This window comes from Equus quagga, chromosome 20 (genome assembly GCF_021613505.1).
Source record: "Equus quagga isolate Etosha38 chromosome 20, UCLA_HA_Equagga_1.0, whole genome shotgun sequence".
Lineage (NCBI taxonomy): Eukaryota > Metazoa > Chordata > Mammalia > Perissodactyla > Equidae > Equus > Equus quagga.
In genome coordinates, this window is record NC_060286.1 from 8249625 (window position 1) to 8274585 (window position 24961).

The 24961-nt window shown below is 37.8% G+C and overlaps 1 protein-coding gene across 8 annotated transcripts in view; it reads left to right on the forward strand.

Moving 5' to 3' along the window:
* The window catches only part of SYT16 (synaptotagmin 16), a 175641-nt gene that overhangs the window by 41275 nt on the left and 109405 nt on the right, over positions 1-24961 (forward strand). For 5 of the 8 annotated variants that reach the window (XM_046647718.1, XM_046647723.1, XM_046647719.1 and 2 more), the window contains exon 3: positions 7859-8530. The exons of the other annotated variants lie outside the window; for them this stretch is intronic. In XM_046647718.1, coding sequence (XP_046503674.1) covers positions 8002-8530 — 529 coding nt within the window. In that variant the 5' untranslated portion in view covers positions 7859-8001. The remainder of the gene's footprint in view (positions 1-7858; positions 8531-24961) is intronic. 8 annotated transcript variants of the gene reach the window in all.

Genomic DNA, 24961 nt, shown 5'->3' on the forward strand with positions numbered 1-24961 from the left:
AACCCTGTGCAAATTACAAGGAAAAATGACGGAAGAAATGTGCAAAAATAATCAGAGTTGAGGGGCCGCCCAGTGGCGCAGCAGTTAAGTTGGTTAAGTTCGCACGTTCCGCTTCGGCAGCCCAGGGTTCGCCAGTTCGGATCCCAGGTGTGGACCTATGCACCGCTTGTCAAGCCATGCTGTGGCAGGCGTCCCACATATAAAGTAGAGGAAGATGGGCACGGATGTTAGCTCAGGGCCAGTCTTCCTCAGCCAAAAAAAGGGGAGGATTGGCAGCAGAAGTTAGCAAAGGGCTAATCTTCCTCAAAAAAAAAAAAAAAAAAAAATCAGAGTTGTGTTAAGGCGGAGGGATTCTAAATTATTTTTCCTTCCCTCTCTTTTTTAACCAAATTTTCATGAGTCTGATATTACTTCTATAATTAATAAAAGAACTTTAACAAACACTCAATGATTGCTGATATTTAGAGTATTGCTTAATCTGTCTCCAGAGGGTTGCAATGACATTAGTTCTGTAATTTCTCCTTACTTTTGAGCCTCGTGCATTTTCAAGTGATACAAATGATGTCTCTCTCTCTTCTCTTGGACAAAAATGAACAATCTGACAAATCCCCTAGTTTGAGAGTATTTCCTGTTAATTGTGCCTGCATTTTGCCTTCCTCAATTTCATTACATTACCTTCTGCTTACATTCCTTTGTACTGTGGATGTTATTTGAGATTTCAGAACCTCCTTTATTTGGGGCCAGTTGGTATGTGCCAGTGACCATGGAACAGAGATGTACTCTTGTCAGGAGTCTATTGTGATCACTTTAGCCAGGATGATGCAAAATGAGATTGTTCCTCATTTTGGTTGGGTCTTTAAAAAGGTAAATATTAATTAAATATAATTCATTCTTAAATGCTTGATAAAAATTTTATTATATGTGAGTCTGAAGATGGATTTCTGTGCCACAGCAATGACAGTCTCATAAGAAAATTGTGCCATTAACACCATGTTAAATAGTCCCTCTGCAAATGCTGAAGACCTTCTGTGTTTATGGAACGACTGCTTATTTGTGAAGCATATGCAAATCTCTGCTTTGGATGTAATAGACGATCCGGAATACTCAATGGGCTAATGAAATCTGGAGAATATTTAAAAGGTGCTCTTGCTATAGCGGCATAAACGTTGAACAATTTAAAACTCTTGTTGAGCCAGCCCTAGTTTTTTTGATATTGTCCTGCTCAGTTACAAAGCTTTAACTTTAACTGGATACAGTTTGAAAACTATATTTAAAAATAAGCCATCCTTGACTTAAGCAGTAGTTTAGTTTTTTTTTTTTTTTTTTACTTTATTACACTTATTTTGGAAAAGTAATTGCAACAGTTTTCATTTTTAAACAAGTTTCATTAGTGAAATCAGCAGCCGTGGTGCAGTGGAAACAGAATGAGAACACACTTCTGAGTCAGACAAACCAGGATTTGAACCCCATGCTTGCCACTCATTAGGAAAATACCTCTACGTTTTTGATTTCTAGTGTCTTCACTGTCTTATTGGCATTTTGTGAAGATTTGGAGCAGGAGTTAAAGCAAGAACTTGGAATTCAACAAAGGAGAATTGAATACCAGCTCCACTCTGTATTTAGGTCTGAGCCTTGGGGCAGGGCACTTACCCTTTCTGAGCCTCAGTTTTTTCGACCATAAAACGGAAGGCTAATATCTTTCACAAAGAGTTTTTATTTATGTAAGTTGTCAAAAAGCATTGCATACTGTAAAGTGTTTGGCAAATGTTGGTTATAATGATAGTATTATTTTTCTGAGGTCTTAGCACATTAGGGAAAAGATTACAAGAGTTTAATATATTTTTACCTTTTAAAATGTCACAAATTTCGATTCAATAATGAATAACTGATACTGAGAGCCTGTTATGTACTGGGCTCTGTTCTAGGTGCTTTAAAAACATTGTGTAATCGCATTTCCATAGTGAGTTGGAAGACAAGAGGTAGTGCTCCTCATGTTACAGGTGAAGAGATTTAGGTGCACCCAGGTCGCGTAATTTGCCTCGTGCTGTGGCATAAGTGAGGGCAGATCCAACACTGAGCCTTGTTTTGTGTGATTCCGAAGCCACTGCTGTTTCTTTCCTTCACACTGTCTCCTTTTTCTCAGTGTCTCCTGATGAAAATATATTTTGATTACAGAGCAGTTTCACATTTTGCTTTCTGTTAATTGTCCCCGCTGAAGCCCAGTGGTAAAGGGTCTATTGGATTGCCCATGTCCCAGCAATGACAGTCTGTATGTATTGTGTCCATATTGTTGCCATAGAGTCCTCAGTAGTCCAATTTTATATTTGTTAAGATGCCAGCATTTAGAACACATTTTGGACAAATGCTATAAAGGATATTTCATCTCAACGGCACATATTCCTACCCACCTAACAAATTTTCTTTTAACAGAAAACACCTGTAGGCTCTCTTGACTCGTGTTAAAGATGGATTGCAGCCCATTTCATAGTTCTTATTTTGACTGCATGCATTATTCATCTTTCTGAGCTTTCTTATTTGTACTAGGTACTGCAAAATGCCTTTCTCTGAAAGGCATGATAATTGTCATAAAAATTACAGACTTAATTAGCTTCATGACCACTCTGGGAAGTCAATATTAAGTAACCCACATCTTGTAGATGACACAAGGAAGTTAACTGGCAGCTGTGAGGAGAAATTTTAAATAAACCCAGTCTTCTTGACTTTACTTATGACTGACTGCCCTACAGATCTTGACAGAGAATGAAAAGAGTAGATTTTCCAAGGTGATTTCTCCTTTAAAAAATGCTAAGCATTAACACGCTTCACTAGATAAACTTGCGTAAGATTGTGATTGGGGGTTTGGTTACTTGGGGACCCTATTATTGGAACATTTTCTTTTCTCTCAGAATGTGTCTGACTCTCTCCAGGAGCTGATAAGCCTTTAGAAATCACTCAGACATACAGGCTTCCACCTTAGCTTTCAGCAAAATAACATAGATTTTTTTAAGACCTAGCTCCTAGAACCTGGTATTTCTTCCTAAGTCATAATTCCCCCCCTCCCTCCAAGCATCTATCATCAGATAAAAAAAAAATGGGGTCAGAAAGATTTCACTAACAGCCTTTAAAGGACCATGAGCATTATTATTGTGGGCACGGATCTCTTCTGTCTACAGGTACCCTTGGTGAGGATGATCAAACGTGATAAAGCATATGGCTCAAGAATTTGATAGTTTTTCCCCCTACAGAAATGCAACTCTTTAATGTTTCCTGTTTAGACGTTTTCTATGTTTAAAATGACCTTAATTAGACACGTTTATAATTAAAATATAATTCTAATTAAAACAAAGTTTAAAGAACTGTAGGCCCTAAGAATATATCAGCAGCTTACCTTTCATCTTTATTTATCAGTTGTTACTAATCCTTTGTTAGATTGCTGGTTTATTCTGAGCACGTGGAGAGGTTATAAACCCTCCCTGTCATGTTTGTGGTAGGAGCTTGTATGTTAAACAAACACACACAAACACACTTTTTTTTGTTGTTTTGTCTTATATGTCTCATAATAACGAAGTGTCATGAACTACTTTAATTCAAATAATAAGACTTCTTAGCCACCACAGACCTTACATGTATTTTCCTGCTAATCCAAGGACCTGGGCTGTCCTCTATTTTCCTTTTCTCATATGTATATTTTTTAATAACACCAGAAGCTACTTTGTCTTCTCAGTGGTAAGAAAGCCCCCAAATAACACGGGTACCAGGTGTATATCTGATACTACCTCTATTCTACCAGTCAAGATGAAATTTACCTAAGCAGCAAAGCTATCTCCATGGTTACTCTGCTGGCACATAGCCCTTTTGGCTTTAGACTGTGTTAGTGTAATGAAAGATCTACAGTACTGCTAACTAAGTTGTTTTTCAGGTGCTAGCTCCACGCGCCCCTCCTTTTTCAGTGTTTTGGAATATAACCACTGGACACTGTTTCATATAGAGACAGATTTGGCCTCTTTCCAATCACTGTGAGATCGTTGGACAATGGTTATTGACAAAATTATAGAACCAATCCCTGAAAAGACTACTTACTGTTGAATATATCCAGCATCAATATTACAATGTTTTTTGGCCCACACTGGTAAATTCTTGGGTTTCAAAGCAGAAAGGAGCTGTTAGAGGTCATCTAGAGAGTTAATTACACTTTACGGATGAAGACAAATGAAGAATCAGGGCTTCTTAGCTTTAAAAATTTTCATCAGTAACTTCCATTCATTCATTCAACAAACAGTTATGAGTCCCTACCCGATGTGGGTCCTGGAGCAGTAAAGTTATAAACACAGTCCTAGCACTTACGGTCTCACAGTCCATTGGAAGAGGAAGACTGACAAATAATTACCACAGCAAGTGAAACCTTGTGTCATAAAGGCACATTCAAAGCACCCTGAGGCTACACCTTTGATTGCAGATGAAGAGTTGACATAGGAGGCAGTAGGAGTTTCAGCGTAAAGAAGGAGTAAGTATTTACTAGGCGGGCTAGGGAAAGAAGACATCCCGGCAGAGCAAACGGAAGTCAGGGAAGAGCACAGTCACTCTGGAAAATGCTTAGTGTGTTAGTGTGACCGGCACGTAGAACTTTGAGTGAGGAGTGGTGAGGAATGATTGAGTCCTCACTGTGAGGTGGTATTATTGGGAACAGCTCATACACAGCTGGATCTTCAGTCAGGACCAAAGGTGGAGCTCTGTGAGTTGTGAAAATATTGAAATAGTTCCAAGACAGTTGATAAACAGCCACTGATATGAGGTCCCTCTCACTGTCCTGTTGCATCCTCAGATCTCCTCACACCAGTGACTCAGCAATTAAAAAGTTGACGCCCTGTGGGAGGCCCTAAGGATCCCTCTAGCACTAAGGCCAGTTAGATGTGTGCTGATTGCTAAATGTCTTGAGCATCCCTCTTCCTGTATGCCATGGTAAACAATGTGAAATTTATCCTATAGGGTAGGGCTTGAAAGTTCAGATGCCTCCAGGGGTCAGGTAGGCTACACAGAAATGAGTAAAGCAAGTGGGTATAAACAACAGGGAGAAGTGAGGACTGTAGTCAATGTGGCATTAAAATTAATTTTTTAAAACCTCTGTGTCAACAAATATAAATGAATGTTTGCCAGGGCTAAAATTTTGCCATATAAAGAATAGGAAGCCATAATGGTTTTCTAGTTTGTTTCTTTAAACTAAAGGAGTGATGTAAGATTTATCTTTTGGACAAGTTGCCATGAAGGTTTGATGGACAGAGGTTACAGAAGACGTGGAGACATGAGACTGAGAGCATGGGCAGTTACTAACTCAAAGACTGGACAAGAAAATGCCGGCTTAAAAATCAAAGATTTGGGTTTGCATGTGAAAATAAAGTTTTCTCTGTATAATAAAGAATAGAAATGATTATTGAATTATTAAGGCAGATACATCATTTCTGTCTTAAAAAGCTTCAAGTACCTAAAGGACAGTGGTAGATGCTAACCCCAATGATTTCTCAGGGAGCTTTCTAGGTCTGTGATGCCCTGAAGCATATTAACTTAAGCAAAATATTTGTGGAGAAAAAACCCAAAAACTGTGGGTACTGAAATGGAGTAGAACAAATAGTGAAAGAACTCTTTAATATTACCAAGCAGGGGATTTGTGTGGTAACATTAAGAGCTTTTAAACAATTCTGAGTAGGTTTTATTCATCAATTTAACAAATTTGAGTGCATAGTATATGCTAGACACTGTTGTAAGCACAATTTTAAATGGCATTTGTTAATTCATTTATTGAGAATTTAACATGTGCTCGGCACACTTCTAGGCACTGGGGATAAGCTACAGAACAAAACAGACAGTCGCTGCCCTCCTTGGAACGTTCATTCTAGGGGAGTTGGCAATAAATCTGGTACAAGGTCAGGTTCTGGTGAGCAAACCTAGAGGACAAGAGGAGGTGGGGAAGACTAGAGACTGAAACCCTACGTCTGGAAGTTCTGAGGAAATCAGAGTGTGGGGAAAGGCGATCACTCCACAGAACGTAATGGAAGAGAGAATTCGTAGACCCCAAACCAGCAGAACTTGGAACGGAAGGAGTGGAAGGTAGGAGTGTTCAAGAGAGAAATTCACAGACACTAGAATGCTGTGAGTCCAGAGTGCTGAACATCCGTTGTAGAAAAAGCGCTGTGCTCGGTTTGGATCAGCTGAATCTGAGAGTTTGGTGAGATACCCAGGTGTAGCTACTTCCTTAGATCTGCATTTCTCAAACTTTGGTGGGTGTCAGGATCACCTGGGGAACTTGACAAATATACAAAGGCCCGGGGCCTGTTCCTTCAACCTGCCTGGGCCTCTATGTTCTTTATTAGCTCACCAGGTGATTCTGACACAGCAAAGTCTGAGAACCATGGGCTTAGATAACAAGAGATTCAAGCCTGGAAAAGAGGGATTGAGCTAAGGGCTGGAGGTGTATATGTTGGAATTTTTAAAAAAGTGTTAATTGGTACTTATAGATGGGTCAGCTCTCCCGGATGATGAGTATTAAGGGGGAGGAAGAGAAACCATAGGACAATGAGTGGTTGTATCTAAGTAGTTTGTGGGAAGACAAGGAAGAGCCTGAAAGACAGATACATTAATTATTCAGTATCAGGGGAAAGTGCAGAGAGCTCAGTTTCCCTTTAACTGAAATGTGGGCTCCATGGGGACAGAGACCTCAGGGTTACCTTACACTTGGCATTGTGCCCAGCACTATAATAAATATTTGTTTGTTGAATGAATCAATACATGCATGAATGGCTATCACAAAAGCTAGAGAGAAATTTTTAGGAGAGTGTAGGCAATCCTATCAAATGCAGCAGCCTGAGGTCAAGAAGGCTGAAACTTATGGGATTGCTGGTAAATTTGGTCAGAAGGAAGCTATTGCTATAAAAGAGATGGAGTAATTAACTGCAAGCAGTGAATTTAGGCTCTGCTGTCATTTATAACATTCATCCTGAGCTGTTGACGAGCAATGTAAAGGCAATAGGAGATATATATATATATATATATATATATACGTACACATACGTGTGCCTATGTATACATAGCATATGTTTGTATGCATGCGTATGTGTAAAAGTATAGTAGCTCCAGGGTCTTCATTATGCCCTGTTGCTCGGTCCGTGTCCTGCAGCTGCTTCCTTCAGGTTTGAATCTTGTGGGATGTATTGCCTCTCAGGAGTCTCACAGGCTGTGGAAAGCTGACTTCCGGAGTTTGGAACTTAGACAAATGCAACGGGATGCCAGGGACGTGTCTCCGGTAAACTGCCTAATCCACTTGCCACCCTCAGTTTTTCAGTGGTTGTTTGCTCCTCAAGAATAGATATAATTTCTAGAAATTGCATAAAAATATAAGATCCTATTTTAAGATTTGTTAAAAGCTTTTTGATTCCAGGAGCACATTTCCTTTGAAAGGATAAATCTTTGTGTCATGAAGCAGAGATGCTTATTAGCCTGCTTTCTGGGATCTGCAGGTTCCTAGATGAAGCCTCCAACCTTTCTTGTATTTTGAAATATTGTGTCCAAGTGCCTCTTAATGAAGATTCACTTATCCTTTTCACACTACTAAGTATGGTCTATGGGGGACTGACTTCTCTCAGTCCATGTGAATAGAGCCCATTACTGCTAATGGAAGCTTTGCACATGCCCGTGGAGTTGAATAGGCATTGAAATACATTTAGACTTTCATAGTCATTTAGTTGCCTTAAGATTTCAATGATCTCTTTTTGTCCCCAAATGCTGTTTGGCATTGATTGGAAGTATCTGGTGATGGGGCTGAAGTTGTAACTTTAACAGGTGTAAGTATTTCTTTCCTCTGTTTCAGCTGAGAAGTTTTGAGAGTGAAATATTCACAGCCATTAAGAGACCTCCAATTTAATTTCTCATCATGCTTATTCTGTAGTTCACATTAAGTCCAGAGTACTGAAGGAACTGACAAGTGGACTTGTAGACATCAGATAGCTGGTCATGGTGTTGGCCATGGCATCTCAGGATGTTCAGAACTTCTTCCAGCCTCTCTCTTCCTGGATATCTCGGGTTTATGAAGCTCTCCAGCAAGCAGGAGATACACTATCTGCTTCGCTGGTTAATTTGAGCAAACGAGACTCTAAATTGAGTGACAACCTAGACCAGAACTTAGATGATATTCAGATTCAGGAAACCTACTTTGAAGATGAAGAACAAGGCAATGATTGGAGTCAAGAAGACGCAAATTCTTTGTTTCTTGAAGTGGATCATTTCTCCTGTTGTAATAGTGATTTGCAGGACTCTCCCCAAGGTTCAAGCCCCAGACTTAGCCAACATGCAAATGGAAAGGACTCATGTTCCATAATGTCCCAGTGGCCCAATCAGACCCTTGATGACCAAAAGCAACCACATGTGCTTTCTTCTATTGCTGAGGAAGAACATCACCTTGAAAAGCAAAGGAATGGCCTTCAACATGGCTTTGACAGCCAGCTCTCTGATATTTTAGAAAATGTTAATGGAGAAAAGCAAGGTAAGCTAGCCAGTAATCATTTCCTCTGGGGTCTTCCAAAGGACAATTTCTACTCATTTTACTTTGACTTGTTTTAGTTATCGTATGACTTATTTTTATCTTTCTTATACTTTTCCACATACTGGCTTCTTCTTGAGAGATGTAATCCTTAGAAATATTTTCAATAGATAAAACTTTGGAAGATCCATTTGTGGGCTCCATATTCCAAAACAATAGTTCTGAGCAAATGAAATGGTGAAAATGAGTCTGTGAGTTCTGCAGAGAAGCCCCTGTGCATATGTTGCGCTTTTAAAAATATCTTTTAAAATATTCTTTTTTTTTTACTAGGCTAGGAATCTCTAGATGTTACTATATTATTCAGTGTGAAATCCTGTGCAAAAAGCCATACTTGTTGCAAAATTTTTACTTGATAACACTCCAAGAACACTTCTCACAGAGTTTTGCCGAGATGTGATGTGAGATGAGAGTAGATAGGAAATCTTTGAAATAAGAATAGCTTGATTTTCTTTTAGCTTTGAAGGGAAAGGACAAATTTAAAACAAACTGCTTTGTTTTATAGAGCTTTATCCTGTCAGAACTGATCATCTAATAGATCGTCAATAAATGCACAATGAATATGGTGAAAATGTGCTTAACTCTGTAAAAGTAGCTATAGTATGTTCTGGCATGAATTTCTCATGCTTCTAATACTCTAAGCCTGATGTAAGGACATTTCTCATGGTCGAGCGACAGGGATATGTGATACACAAAGAAAGGTGTTGGGTATATATAATATGATGTGTTGTAATGCATACATAGCTCACACAGATTATTGGATCTTTTATGTGATATAAAGATGAAGTCATTAATTCTCTTCTTGATGGAGGGAGCAGACTTTTCTGGAATACCTCATAGTCTCTCCATCTATTTTTAGTGATTCTTCTTAGCTTTATCTTTTTAGGGAAATGTTTTATCCAGATACATGAAGTCTTGGTCAATGAGGAAACATAATCTCCTATTGTTTTTATAATGCTTTCTTGATACTCTTACTCAAATTAAAGTAATATTGAAATGCTAGAATAAATTGGTGAAAACAGGTAGGCTGATATTCTCTCTGAACCTGATAAACTATAAATAAATGAAATTTCAAGTCTTTTAAAATTTTCTGTAGCGATAATTCTAGAAATATCTAGGTTGCCAATAGGATTTCTTAGATTTGACTTGAAATTTCCATTTTTATTTTGGAAAATTCTTGCTAAAGTTCAACTATGTTTAAAATTATTAATATGAATTTAGCCTAATAGATTCTTAAGACTGGCTTTTGTTAATTTTCATAATTGTAATAATATAATGGCAGTAAAATAATCGTGTTCATTTGTCCATTCAGGAGCTATTTATTAACTAGATTGCAGCCTCCTGGAAGGCAGGTGGGGGCCATGCCCCAGATTCATTTCTGTTTCTGATGCGGTGTTAGGTATATAATAGGATATCACATAATGATTAATGATGGAACACCAACAAGGAAAGCTGACAAATCTAAGAGGCAAATGCTATTATTATTCTCACTTCACAGTTGAGAAAACTGATGCTTAGAGAGTTTGAGAAAATACTCAAGATCCGCATTTGGAAAGAGGCAGAGCTCTGGCAGTCTGATTCTAGAGTTTATACATATTCTCTCTCTCTCTTTTTTATTTTTTTAAAGGTCTAATTTAATGCAGTAAAATTCATTATTTTTGGTGTACAATCTGTCAGTCTTGACAAACACATACCGTCTTCTAACCACCACCACCAAGAGATAAAACAGTCCATCACCTCAAAAAATACCACCAAGTCCCTTTGCAGTCAGTCCTTCCACCTCCCTCCAGCTCCTGGCAGTTGCTGATATACTTTCTGTCTCTATCACTTTGTCTTTTCCAGAATGTCATATAAATGGAATCATGCAGCCTTTTGAGTCTGGCTTCTTTCATAGTGCACTTATCATAATGCATTTGAGGTTCATCTGTGTTGTTGTGTGTTATTTGCCCTTTTTATTGCTGGGTAGCATTCCATTGCGTGAATGCACGACAGTTTGTTGATCCATTCATCAGCTAAGAGATATTTGAATTGTTTCTAATTTTTAGCACTATGAATAAAGCCACTATAAACGATTGCAAAACAGGTTTTGTATGAACATAAATTTTCATTTCAGTTAGATAACTACCTAGGAGTGGGATTGCTGGGTCATATGGAAAGTATATGTTTAATATTATAAAAAATAGTCTACCATTTTCCAAAGCACCATTTTGCGTTTCCGACAGTCATATTCGCACCAGCATGTTGTGGTGGTGTTATTATTAAAAACATTTTTTTTAGCTATTCTTGTAGGCATGTAATGATAGCTCATGTTGGGAGATAATTCTCCATTGGTCTCTTGCTTTTTTGCATGTCCTGTGAACAGAGCCACAGACAGTCTTTTGTTTTGGATTATCTTTTCAAGGATGTTTGTATGACAATAGGCTTTGGAAGATAGAGATATTGTTTCCTTTCAGAACAGAGGGAAGATATGTTTGCTGTCTAGTCTAATAAAGATAATGTCTCTATTTAGGGAAAAGCTTAGGCAGATTTGCTTGCAAATGATAGAGGTTTTCCAAGCTTTAGTGTTCCTTGGCTGTGAAATAAACCCACTGCCTGCACAATATCTATCTGAGCCTGCCTCTGCATCACCCCTGTGGTACTTGGAGGACAGGGAGCCCGTGTGAATGTGAGGTTCATATTGCTTGCTGTGCCGTGAGTTATAAACTGTCCGTTGTCTCTGACCCAGAAGTCTTGTGTCTTCTACCAACGTGCATAAAACTGTAGCAGGCCAACTTGTTAGTGTGTAAGTAGGGTAGAATCTCAGATCCTTCTTAGGTTTTAACATCTCATTTTGGCTTTAATTTACATTTCCCTGATAATTAATGACATTGAGATGTAGTTGTCATCTGAATAGCTTCTTTGGTAAAGTCTTCAAACATTTTACCCACCTCATTGAATTGTTTTCTTATTTTTGAGATTTGAGAGTTATGTTTATATGCTGAATTTGAGTTACTTTTCAGGTATATGATTTACAAATACCTATTTTGTGGCTTGTCTTTTCATTCTCTTAACAATGTCCCTCAAAGAACAGATATTCTTAAGTAGGTGAAATCCAACTTATCAAGTTATTCTTTCATGAATTGTGATTTTAGTATCATGACTGAGAAATCTCGTATAACCCAGAGTCACAAAGATTTTTTTCCCCTAAATTGTATTCTAGGAATTTTAGATTTACGGTTTTACATTTAGGGCTATGATCCATTTTGAAGTAAGTTTTTATATATGCAAGGCATGGATTGAAGTTTTTCTCCCCGCCCTCTCCCAGACAGATGTCTAATCATTCCTACACCATTTGTTGAAATGACTCTTCTTTCTCCATTATATGCTTTGGCATCTTTGTCAGCAATCTATTACCTATATTTTTGTAGGTCTGTTTTTTGACTCTATATTTTCCCAGTAATCTATGTTTGTATTCTTTCTCCAATATAGCACACTGTCTTGATTACTATAGCTTTATATTATCTTGAAATCAGGTAGTGTGAGCCCTCCAAATTTTTTATTTAAAAAAAATTGTCTTGATTATTTTAGTTTATTTGCTTTTCCATATAATTTGTAGAATAAACTTACTAGTTAAAAAAAAAAATTCGAAGAAGTTGATTGGAACTGTCGTGAATCCATAGTTCAGTTTGGAGAGATTGATATGCTAATAATATTTTGTTTTTCAACCCATGAGCATGGTATATCACTCATTTATTTAGTTCTTAGAAATTTTTAATCTGTTTTTTAGTTTCGAGCATACAGATCTCATACATGTTTTGTTAGATTTATGCCTAAATATTTTCTTTTTTTGATTCTATTGTAAACAGTACTTTTATGACTTTAATTTTCCAATTGCTACTTGCCAGTGTATAGAAATACCATTGATTTTTATTTAATGACCTTGTATTACGTAACCTCCTTAAATTCACTGATTTATTCTAATAGCTTTTTTGTAGCTTTTTTTGGGGATTTTATACATAGACAATAATATAATCAGTGAGAGAAACGACAGTTTTATTTCTTCTTTTCCAATATCCATGTCAAGTATTTCTTCTTCTTGACTGGTTACACTGTATTACTGTGTTGTATAAGAGTATTGAAAGTAGATATCTTTGCCTTGTTCCTTGAAATTAGTGGAAAAGCTTTGTCTTTCACTATTACTTAGTAGTTAGGTGTAGGTTTCTCTAGATGCTCTTTATTATATTGAAGAAGTTCCCTTCTGTTGCAATTTGCTGAGAGTTTTTATCAAAAAGGATGTTGAATTCTGTCAAATGCTGTTTTGCGTCTGTTGAGGTGATCATATGATTTTTCTCGTTTAGTCTCAATTACAGTGAAATGAATTATACTGACTAATTTTTGAGCGTTGAACCAGTCTTGCATATCTGGGATAAAATCCAGTTAGTCATGGGGTACTATTTCTTTTCATATATTGCTGGATTTGATTTGCTAGTATTTTCTGGAGGATTTTTTTTCATCCATTTTCACTAGCGTTATTTACCTGTAGTTTCTTTTCTTGCAATATCTTTGTCTGGTTTTGGTATCTGGGTAATGCTGGCTTCATAAAGTGAGTTGTTGAATGTTCTCATTTCCAGCAGTCTGGACAAAATTGTGATGAATTAGTATTATTTATTTCTTAAATGTTTGCTAGAATTTTCCAGTGAAGCCAACGAAGCTTAGAATTTTTTTTTTGTGGGAAGATTTTGAAATATAAATTCAGTTTCTTTAGTATGTATAGAATTATTTAAGTTCTGTCTTTTTCTTGAATGATTTTAGCAGTTGTGTTTTTCAAGAATTTTTTTCATTTCGTATATGTTCTTAAGTTTATGCACACAGTATTTTCTTGCTATCTTTTTAATCGTTTGTGGGGTTTATAGTGATCTTCATCTTTATTTACTGCTATTGGTAATTTTTGTCTTTTTTTTTTAAGATTTTTTTATTTTTCCTTTTTCTCCCCAAAGCCCCCAGTACATAGTTATATATTTTAATTGTGGGTCCTTCTTGTTGTGGCATGTGGGACGCTGCCTCAAGGCCTGATGACTGGTGCTATGTCTGCGCCCAGAATCCAAACCAGCAAAACCTTGGGCCGCGGAAGCTGAGCGCGAGAACTTAACCACTCGGCCATGGGGCTGGCCCCTGTCTTCTTTTTCTTTTTGCAAGCGAGTAGGGTCTGGGTAGAGGATTGTCTTTCTATATATCTTTATTTTTGTAAATAACTGATTTTTGGTTTCATTAATTTTTCTCTATTGTTTTTCTGTTCATAATTTCATTGATTTATTATCTTGATTACTTTCTTCCTTCTTGTTTTGGGTATAATTTATTTTCTTTTTTCTAATATAATCAATTAATATATATACTTTCCTTTAAGCACTGCTTTATCTGCATCCAAAAATATTGATATGTGTTTTTTATTTTCATTCTATTAAAATATTTCCTAGTTTCCCTTTGACTTCCTTTTTGATGAATTGTTTATCTAAAAGTGTGTTGGTTAAATTCCAAATATTGAGAATATCCTAGATAACCTTCTGTTACCAATTTCTAGTGTAATTCAATTATGATCTGAGCACGTAGTTTGTATTATTTTAATTTTAAAAAAATAATTAAGGTTTGTTTTATCACCCTGAATATGTTCTGACCTGTTGAATGTTTCATGTGTACTTGAAAAGACTGTGTATGTTGTTGTTATTGGGCACAGTGTTCTATAAATTACTTCAAAATTTTTTTTCTTAGTGAGTCTGGCTAGGGGTTTGTCAATGTTGTTTATCTTTTCAAAGAACCAGCTCTTAGTTTCGCGGATCCTTTCTACTGTTTCTTTTGGTTTTTATTTCCTTTATTTCTGCTCTAACTTTTATTATTTCCCCTCCTTCTGTTGACTTTTGGCTTTGTTTGTTCTTTTTATAGTTCTGTTAGGTGTAGTTTGAGATTGTTTATTTGAGATTTTTCTTGTTTGTTGAGGTGGGCCTGTATTGCTGTGAATTTTGCTCTGAAGACCACTTTTGCTGCATCCCATACGAGTTGGTATGATGTATTTTCATTTGTCTCCAGATATTTTTTGATTTCTGCTTTGATTCTTCATTGTTCCAATGGTTGTTCAGTAGCATGTTGTTTAGTCTCCATGTAGTTGTGACTTTCCCAGCTTCTTTCTTGTAGTCTTTTTCCAGTTTCATAGCATTATGGTAGGAGAAGATGCTTGGTGTGATTTCAATCTTCTTAAATTTATTGAGGCTTTCCTTGTTTCCCAGCATATGGCCTATCTTTGAGAATGTTCAGTGTGCACTTGAGAAGAATGTGTGTTCTGCTGTTTGGGGATGGGATGTTCTTTATAGATCTATTAAGTCCATCTGGTCTAGTTTTTCATTTAAGTCCACTATTTCCATGTTGACCTTCTGTCTGGATGATCTATCCATTGATGTAAGTGGGGTGTTGAGTCCCCTACTATCATTATGTTGCTGTTAATTTCTCCTGTTAGATCTGTTAATAGTTGCTTTATGTACTTTGGTGCTCCTGTGTTAGTTGCATATATGTATTCATGAATGGAATGTCCTTTTTATCATTATGTAGTGCCCCTCTTTATCTTACATTGCCATTTGTATCTTGAAGTCTGCTTTGTCTGATATAAGTATGGCAACACCTGCTTTCTATTGCTTGCTGTTTGCTTGAAGAATCGTCTTCCATCCCTTCACTCTAAGTCTACGTTTGTCTTTAGAGCTGAGATGTGTTTCCTGGAGGCAGCATATTGTTGGGTCTTGTTTTTTAATCCATCTAGCCACTCTGTGTTTTTGATTGGGTAATTCAATCCATTTACATTTAGAGTGATTATTGTTATATGAGGATTCAGTGCTGCCATTTTATCTCTTGTTTTCTAGTTGTTCTATATTTCCATTGTTTCTCCTCCCGTATATTTCTGACTGCCATTTCAACTTGGTGATTTTCTAAGATGATTTCTTTAGTTTTCTCTTTATTTATGATTTGTGTCTCTGTTCTGAGTTTTTGTTTAGTGGTTACCATGAGGTTTCTATAAAAGATCTCATGGATGAGAAAGTTCATTTTCTGATAGCCTCTTATCTCCATTAGCCTAGGGGGGTTCCATCTTTTACCTCTTCCCTGACTAAGTTATGGTTGTCACAAATGATTCTGTTTTGTCTTGTGAATTTGTGATTAAAATGCAGTGTTTACAATTATTTTTGATTGTCTCCTTCCCTTTACCTTTAATGTTGTAATTGAGTGTTTGCTAACCTGTTCCAATGAAGATCTTCTTGGTCATTTCTTGTGTGTGTGTGTGGGGGGGGGGGTCTTGTGATGAGCTCCCTCAGCTCCTGTTTATCTGGGAAAGTTTTTATTTGTCTATCATATCTGAAGGATAGTTTTGCTGGATAGACTATTCTTGGCTGAAAGTTTTTGTCTTTCAGAATTTGGAATATATCGTTCCAGTCTCTCCTAGCCTGTCAAGTTTCTGCTGAGAAGTCTCCTGAAAGCCCAATAGGGGTTCCTTTGTAGGTTATTTTCTTCTGCCTTGCTGCCTGTAATATTTTTTCTTTGTCATTGACTTTTGCCGGTTTTACTGTTATATGCCTTGGAGAAGGTCTTTTTACATTGATGCAATTAGGAGTTCTGTTGGCTTCATGTAGTTTTCTTGTGACTTGTTAACTTTTTTTTGACAACTATTTTGAATTCTCTCTCATTCAGCTTGTAAATTTCTGTGACTTCAGGATTGGTTTCTGGAGACTTGTCATTTTCCTTCTGTTCTGAAGTGTTACTGTAGTTTTTCATGGTGTTTGATGAACTGATCCTTTGCTGAGGCATTTGTAGTCACATCAGGTCACAGATTCCACCTGCCTGCTCTGGGTGGGGCAGGATCTGTTTTATGAACCCACCACATCTGCTGGAAGTTGTGCCGATAGGGCTCGTCTGCATTTGTCTGCTGGCTGCAGCTGCTTGGCAGGTCACACACACATGTGCAGACGCTCCTATGTGGGGACTCCTCCTTTGGCCAGGAACTGGCCACCCTGGTGCTCTAGGCAGGAGGGGATGGGCAGTTTCTTTCATGCATGCAGGCCTGCTTTGCACTCATGGGTGGTTTTCCTGGGCTGCTGAACTTGGTGAGGGTGCTCAGGCAGTGGCTGAGCTGTGCCACTCAGAGTGGAGCATTTCCTCAGGCTGGGCTGCAGCTCCAAAAGTGAAAGTGTTCACATGCAAACCTGCCTGCCCCCATCTTACAGTTGCATGCCAGCTCCTGCATGAGAACACACAACCTAGTTCACTGCTGCTGGGAATGGAGAGGGGACCTGCTCACCTCCTTTCACTGCTTCCTGGGGATCCAGTACCCCCACCTTCAGATGCATGGCTGTGTGGGTCACTCAGATGTCCTACTGTGCTTTGTAGGGAATACTCTGTCGGTTAACGAATGTCTATTTGGTTGTAACTTAGAGGGCAGAGACTAAGGGAAAAGCTCACTCCATCACAATGTTGGTGTCACTCCTCCACTGTGGCTTTTGACATATTAACCATAGTGATTTTAAATTCCCTGTGTGAGAGTTCCAACTTTGGAGTCATATCTGAGTTTGACTTTCTTGATTGCTTTGTTCTTGATAGTGTGGTTTTCCTTTTTGCTTGTCTTGTACTTTTGACTGAAAATCAAGCATCATATGTAGGGTAAGTAAATAGTATTTCTGCCTGGAAATAAGTTTGCCTTTTCTAATGCTTGGCCTTCAGTGTGAGGGGTTTGAGTCCATTTAGTCAGAATTTGAGCTTGGTTTGGGTTTTGTTGTTGCTATTGTTAATCTCAGTGCAATATAGGCTTCAAAATCCTCTACAGTTATATCGTGTTTAGCATAGGGGCTTGTTTGCTACAGAGTTCTGTCAAAATCTGCTCCATCTTCAGCTTTGAGTCTCCTCTTTTTGCCAGTGCCTCACAGAGGGTCTCTGTTCTCAGGCTTTTGGCCCTTTCCCAGAAGGAGCCTGATGTTAGTCATGACATGGTGTTTGCTGGTGTGGTGTGGTGGTGCTGAAGTTTCTGTTGCCTCCTGTTCTGGAGTGGCCTCAGTCTTGGGCAGGTGATATGTTCCTGTGTCTGGAGGGTAATCTCAGAAATCTCACCCCTCCCTCAGAGGTAGGGGATCTCCAGTGGTCTGACCCGAGAACTTCTTTCTGCCCCTTCCCCAGAAGTGGAAGTTTTTATTCTGTTCTGTTCACCCACCTTAATGTGTCTGTGCCTGTGGTCTGAGGGCCCTTCCCCAAGTGGCTGATGGCTTTTGTTCCATGGTGGAAGTATGAGACAGGAATCTTGGTGAGACATCTTCCCTTTCCTACAGCAGCTGTCTTCCCCTTCTCTAGGCTTCACCAGGAGAGAAGTGGGTTCCACTCCTGCTCTGCCCACCCCCAGTCTTTCTTGTGAGCATTAAGTGAGTTCTGTGAAGCCAAGCTTCTAAGTGGGTTTCAATTTGTGTTTGTGGCTCCCATGGGCCCTGAGCTAACATCTGTGCCCATCTTCCTCTATTTTATACGTGAGATGCCTGCCAAAGCTTGGCTTGATAAGCAATATGTAGATCCACACCCAGGATCCCAACTGGCAAATCTGGGCCCCAAAGTGGAGCCCGCGAACTTAACTGCTATGCCACCGGACCAGCCCCAGAAGTTTTCTTTTTTTAACTTTTGAATTAGTTGGTTGCTTCATGACCTCAGCTCTCTGATGAGTTTTAAAAATGTGTCATTTTCTGAATTAACTAGATTATGTTGTTGTGTAAAGAACGGGAGCATTATTTCCAATTTTCTACTTCCTAAGTAGAAGCTAGAACTTAGAGCTTATGTACTTAACGCTATACTCTAAAATCGAATTGGACATTCTCATTAATTTGGGTAGCATTTTTGGGCTGGGAGATAAATGTACAGATGAAATATTGGTCTTCCTTTAAGGAGTTCTGTAATGCCCAAGAGATAGTTACATGTAACAAATCCTATTTAAAAAGTTTGTGTAAAGTTACAATTATGTACATAGTAACTCTTGAGATGATTTTGCCAGAGGTGATCAGAGAAGATTCCACAGAGCAGATGATATAGGACTGCGAACCCTGAGAATAAATCAGAATTTAACAGGTAAGTGGAGGGAGAAAGACATTCCAGTTGGAGGAAATGGCGTGAACCCAGACATGTGGACAAGCCCGACATTTTCAGGAAGGGATCATGAGGTTAGAGCTTGTGCTGCAGTTGCGAAGGTCTTTGTTTTTCATGTTAAGGATTTAGCTTTTGTCCTGTAAGCAGTTGGGAATCTCAAAGAGATCTTAATCAAGAGTGACCCCAGCAGAGCTCTGTTTTAAAAGAATAACTCGAGCATCATTTGGGAGGCTGAATTAGAGGCAAGGATATATGTTAGGGAGTTATTATAGTTGCTTGTAAGAAGAAACAGTATGTAAGCCAATATGAACGTATAAAGAGAAACGGTTGCCATTATTTTGATGTTACTCTCCCCAAAAGTCATCTCAACTAAAGGGTTCTGGCAGGGCAAAGGGGCATCACCTTTTAACTGTGAGGTGGAGGCAGAAGTCCAGGTTTCTCTCCTGGCCTCCTTAACTCTTGAAGGGATGCTCCTCATTAGTGCTGAGTTGGGATGGGAGCTCCATCTCCTCATGTGGTATCCACTGGCACTGAAGGTGTAGATGGCCTCTTTACTGCTCAATGATGGTAAAAACCCTGAGTCTGCATTAGACTTCCTCTGACACCATCCAACTAGGAGGGGAAGGGTACCTCATTACTTCCAGGTGGAGTCCAGGCTTCCCATTTGGTCTCCACTGATACTGTAAGGGGTATGGATGCTCATTACTGGCCATCAAAGATCAGAGTCCTGAATCCTTACTCAGCCTTCTCTGGCACCCCTCATTGGGAATACTGGGGCACTTTATTACAGCTTTGCAAGGATGGAAGACTAGGCTCCCCACTTAGCCTTTGCTGACATGGGTGAGGGTGGGGAACACGGGTTTTTCTGTACTGTTTGACGAGAGTAGAGCATTCATGGTCTAAAAGTTTTCTGTTTTGCTAATCTGGCCTTTTTGTGGTCCTTTGGCTTTTCTTTTTTATTGAGGTCACATTGGTTTATAACATTATATAAATTTCAGGTGTACATTATTATATTTCACTTTCTGTATAGATTACATCATATTCCTCACTAAAAGTCTAGTTTCCATCTGTCATCATACACATGTGCCTCTCTACTCCTTTTGCCCTCTCACCACCTTTCTCCTCTGGTAACCACCAATCTGTTCTCTATATCCATGTATTTGTTTATCTTCCACATATAAGTGAAATCATATGGTATTTGGCTTTCTCTGTCTAACTTATTTTGCTTAGCATAATACCCTCAAGGTCATCTATGTTGTCAAAAATGGCAAGACTTCATCTTTTTATATGGCTGAGTAGTATTCCATTGTATATGTGTATATACTGCATCTTCTTTACCCATTCATCCTTTGATGGGCACTTAGGTTGTTTCCAAGTCTTGGCTATTGTGAATAATGCTGCAATGAACATAAGGGTGCATATTTCTTTTTGAATTAGTGTTTTTGTGTTCTTTGTATAAATACCCAGAAGTGGAATAGCTGGATCATATGGTAGTTCTATTCTTAATTTTTTTGCGGAATCTCCATACTGTTTTCCATAGCAGCTGCACCAATTTACTTTCCCGCCAGCAGCGTATGAGGTTTCCCTTTTTTCCACATTTTCTCCAACACTTCTTATTTCTTGTCTTTTTTAATAATAGCCATTCTGATGAGCATGAGGTGATATCTCATTGTGGTTTCGATTTGCATTTCCCTGATAATTAGTCATGTTGAACATCTTTTCATGTGCCTGTTGGCCATCTGTATATCTTCTTTGGTAAAATGTCTCTTGTTGGGTTGCTTGTTCTTTTGTTGTTGTTGAATTGTATAAGAACATTATGTATTTTTGAAATTAGCTCCTTGTTGTATATATGATTTCCAAATATTTTCTCCCAGTTGGTCGGTTGCCTTTTTGTTTTGTTGACGGTTTCCTTTGCCTTACAGAAGCTTTTTAGTCTGATGTAGTCCCATTAGTTTATTTCTTCTTTTATTTCCCTTTCCTGAGTAGACATGGTATTTGAAAATATGCTACTAAGACTGATGTCAAGGAGTGTACTGCTTATGTTTTCTTCTAGGATTTTTATGGTTTCAGGTCTTACATTCAAGTCTTTAATCCATTTTGAGTTAATTTTTGTGTATGGTGTAAGATGACGATCTCCTTTCATTCTTTTGCATGTGGCTCTTCAGTTTCCCCTCCGCCATTTATTGAAGAGACTTTCCGTTCTCCATTGTATGTTCTTGGTTCCTTTGTTGATTAGCTGTCTATAAATGTATGGGTTTATTTCTGGGCTCTCAATTCTGTTCCATTGATCTGAGTGTCTGTTTTTCTGCCAGCAACATGCTGTTTTGGTTACTTTTGCTTGTAATATATTTTGAAATTAGGAAGTGTGATAACTCCAGCTTTGGTTTTATTTCCCCTTAGGATTTCTTCGGCTATTCAGGATCTTTTGTCGTTCCATATAAATTTTAGTTTCGATAGGGATTGCATTGATCTATAGATTGCTTTAGGTAATATGGACATTTTGACTATGTTAACTCTTCCAATCCATAAGCACAGATTACCTTCCCATTTTTTTGTGTCTTCTTCGATTTCTTTCAACAATGTCTTATAGTTTTCAGTGTACAGGTCTTTCACTTCTGTGGTTGAGTTTATTCTTGGATGTTTTATTCTTTTTGTTGTGATTGTAAGTGGGATTGTATTCTTGATATCTCTTCTGCTAGTTTGTTGTTAGTGTAGAAACAGTGATTTTTGTATGTTGATTTTTTTATCCTGCAACTTTACTGTGTTTGTTTATTATTTCTAACAGCTTTTTGGTGGATTCTTTAGGGTTTTCTATATATAAAATCATGTCATCTGCAAATAGTGACAGTTTTACTTCTTCCTTTCCAATTTGGATAACTTTTATTTCTTTTTCTAGCCTAATTGCTCTGGCTAGGAATTCCAATACTATGTTAAATAAGAGTGGTGAAAGTGGGCATCTTTGTCTTGTTCCTGTTTTTAGAGGGATAGCTTTCAGTTTTTCACTGTTGAGTGTGATTTTAGCTGTGGGTTTGTCATATATAGCCTTTATCATGTTGAGGTACTTTCCTTCTATACCCACTTTATTCAGTGTTTTTATCATAAATGGATGCTAAATTTTGTTGAATGCTTTCTCTGCATCTATTGAGATGATCATGCATTTTTTATTCTTCATTTTGTTAATGTGGTGTATCCTGTTGACTGATTTGTGGGTGTGGAACCATCCTTGCATCCCTGAATAAATCCCTCTTGATCATGGTATATGATCTTTTTAATGTATTGTTTTGTTCAATTTGCTAATATTTTGTTGAGGATTTTTGCATCTGTGTTCATCAGCAATATTGGCCTGTGATTTTCCTTTTTTGTGTTGTCCTTCTCTGATTTTGGTATCAGGGTAATGTTGGCCTTGTAAAATGAGTTAGGAAGCATCCCTTCCTCTTCCATATTTTGGAAGAGTTTGAGAAGGATAGGTGTTAAATCTTCTTTGAACATTTGATAGAATTCACCAGGGAAGCTGTCTGGTCCTGGATTTTTGTTTTGTGGAAGGTTTTTGATTACTGTTTCAATCTCTTTACTTGTGAATGGTCTGTTCAGATTCTCTATTTCTTCTTGATTAACTTTTGGAAGGTTGTATGATTCTAAGAATTTATCCATTTCTTCTAGGTTATACAATTTGTTGACATATTTGTTGCATATCTTTTCACAGTATTCTCTTATAATCATTTGTATTTCTGTGGTATCTGTTGTAATTTCTCCTTTTTTGCTTCTGATTTTATTTATTTGAGCCTTCTCTCTTTTCTTCTTAGTCTAGCTAAAGGTTTATCAAGTTTTTTTTCTTTTCAAGGAACTGGTTCTTAGTTTCATTGATCCTTTCTATTTTCTTTTTAGTTTCCATTTTATTTATTTCTGCTCTGATTTTTATTATTTCTTTCCTTCTACTGATTTTGGGCTTCATTTGGTCTTCTTTTTTCTAGTTCCTTTAGGTGTAATGTTAAATTGTTTATTTGAAATTTTCTTGTGTCTTAAGGTAGGCCTGTATTACTATAAACTTCCCTCTTAGTATTGCTTTTGCTGCATCCCATAGATTTTGTTATATTGTGTTTTTGTTTTCATTTGTCTCCTGGTACTTTTTTTAAAAGATTTTATTTTTTCCTTTTTCTCCCCAAAGCCCCCTGGTACATAGTTGTGTATTCTTCGTTGTGGGTTCTTCTAGTTGTGGCATGTGGGACGCTGCCTCAGCATGGTCTGATGAGCAGTGCCATGTCCGTGCCCAGGATTCGAACTAACGAAACACTGGGCCGCCTGCAGCGGAGTGCGCGAACTTAACCACTCAGCCACGGGGCCAGCCCCTGTCTCCTGGTACTTTTTGATTTCTCCTTTGATTTAGTCATTGATCCAATAGTTGTTTGGTAGCATGTTGTTTAGTGTCCACATATTTGTGACTTTTCCCGCTTTCTTCTTGTATTTGATTTCTAGTTTCATACCATTGTAGTCAGAAAAGATGCTTGATATGATTTCAGTCTTCTTAAATTTATTGAGACTTGTTTTGTTTCCTAACATATGATCTATCTTTGAGAAAGTTCCATGTGCACTTGAGAAGAATGTGTATTTTGCTGTTTTTGGAAGGAATATTCTATATAGATAGATAGATAGATAGATAGAGATAGATATAGTCCACCAGTCTAATGTTTTATTTAAGGCCAGTGTTTCCTTGTTGACTTCCTGTCTGGATGATCTATCCATTGATGTAAGTGGGGTATTATAGTCCCCTTCTATTGCTGAGTTGCTGTCAATTTCTCCCTTTGGGTCTTAATAATTTCTTTATATGCTTTGGTGCTCCTATGTTAGGTGCATATATATTGGTAAACATTATGTCTTGATGAATTGTCCCCTTTACCATTATATAATGTCTATCTTTCTCTCTCGTTATCTTTTTTGGCTTGAAGTCTATTTTGTCTCATATAAGTATAGCTACATCTGCTTTCTTCTGGTTGCCATTTGCTTGGAGTATCTTCTTCCATCACTTTGAGCCTATGTTTGTCTTTAGAGTTGAGATGGGTCTCTTGGAGGCTGCATATTGTTGGATCTTGTTTTTTAGTCCATCCAGCCACTCTGTGTCTTTTGACTGGTGAATTCAATACATTTACATTTAGAGTGATTATATATATACATATGAAGGCTTAATGCTGACAGTTTATCTTTTGTTTGCCTGTTGCTCTGTATTTTCATTATTTCCTTTTTCCTTGTGTTTCTGTTTGCCATTTCAGTTTGGTGGTTTTCTGTGATGTGTTTCTCAGTTTCCTCTTTTTTTGTTTTGTGACTTTGCTTTGGATTTTTTTCCTGTGGTCACTATGAGGTTTGCATAAAAGGTCTCATAGATAAGGCAGTCCTTTTTCTGCTGATAGCATCTTATCTCTATTTGCTTATGCAGGTTCCATCTGTTTCTTCTTCACCTTTTATGTTTTCGTTATCACAAATTATCCCTGTTTGTATTGTGAGTTTGTTACCAAATTGAAATGGTTATAGTTATTATTAAGGCTTCCTTTCCTTTTAACCTTTGTGTTATAATTAAATGTATCCTATCCTATTCTGATACAGATTTACAATTTTCTGATTCTACCTGTCTATTTATCACCTTACTTAAAGCTTTGTATATCTTTCTCCCTTTGTTTCATGTAGGAGAACTCCTTTCAACACTTCTCGTAAGGCAGGTCTGGTGGGGACCAACTCCCTCAGCTTTTGTTTGTCTGGGAAAGCCTTTATTTCTCCTTCATATATGAAAGATAACGTTGCCAGATTGGGGCAAACAATTTTTTTTTTTTTTTGGTGAGGAAGATTGTTCCTGAGTTAACATCCATGCCAGTCTTCCTCTATTTTGTATGTGGGACACTGCCACAGCATGGCTTGATGAGTGGTTTGTAGGTACACACCTGGGATCCAAACCTGCAAACCCCAGATGTTGTAAGTGGAGCATGCAAACTTAACCACTATGCCACTGGGTCAGCCCCTGGCTGACAGTTTTTGTCTTTCAATATTTTGAATATATCTTTCCACTCTTTCCTGGCCTGTAGGGTTTCTGCTGAGAAATCTGCTGATAGCTTAATGGGGATTCCCTTGTAGGTTATTTTGTTTTTCTCCCTGTCTGCTTTTAGTATTTATTTCTTTGTGATTGATTTTTTTTTCATTTTTCTCCCCAAAGCCGCCCCAGTACATAGTTGTATATTCTTCATTGTGGGTCCTTCTAGTTATGGTATG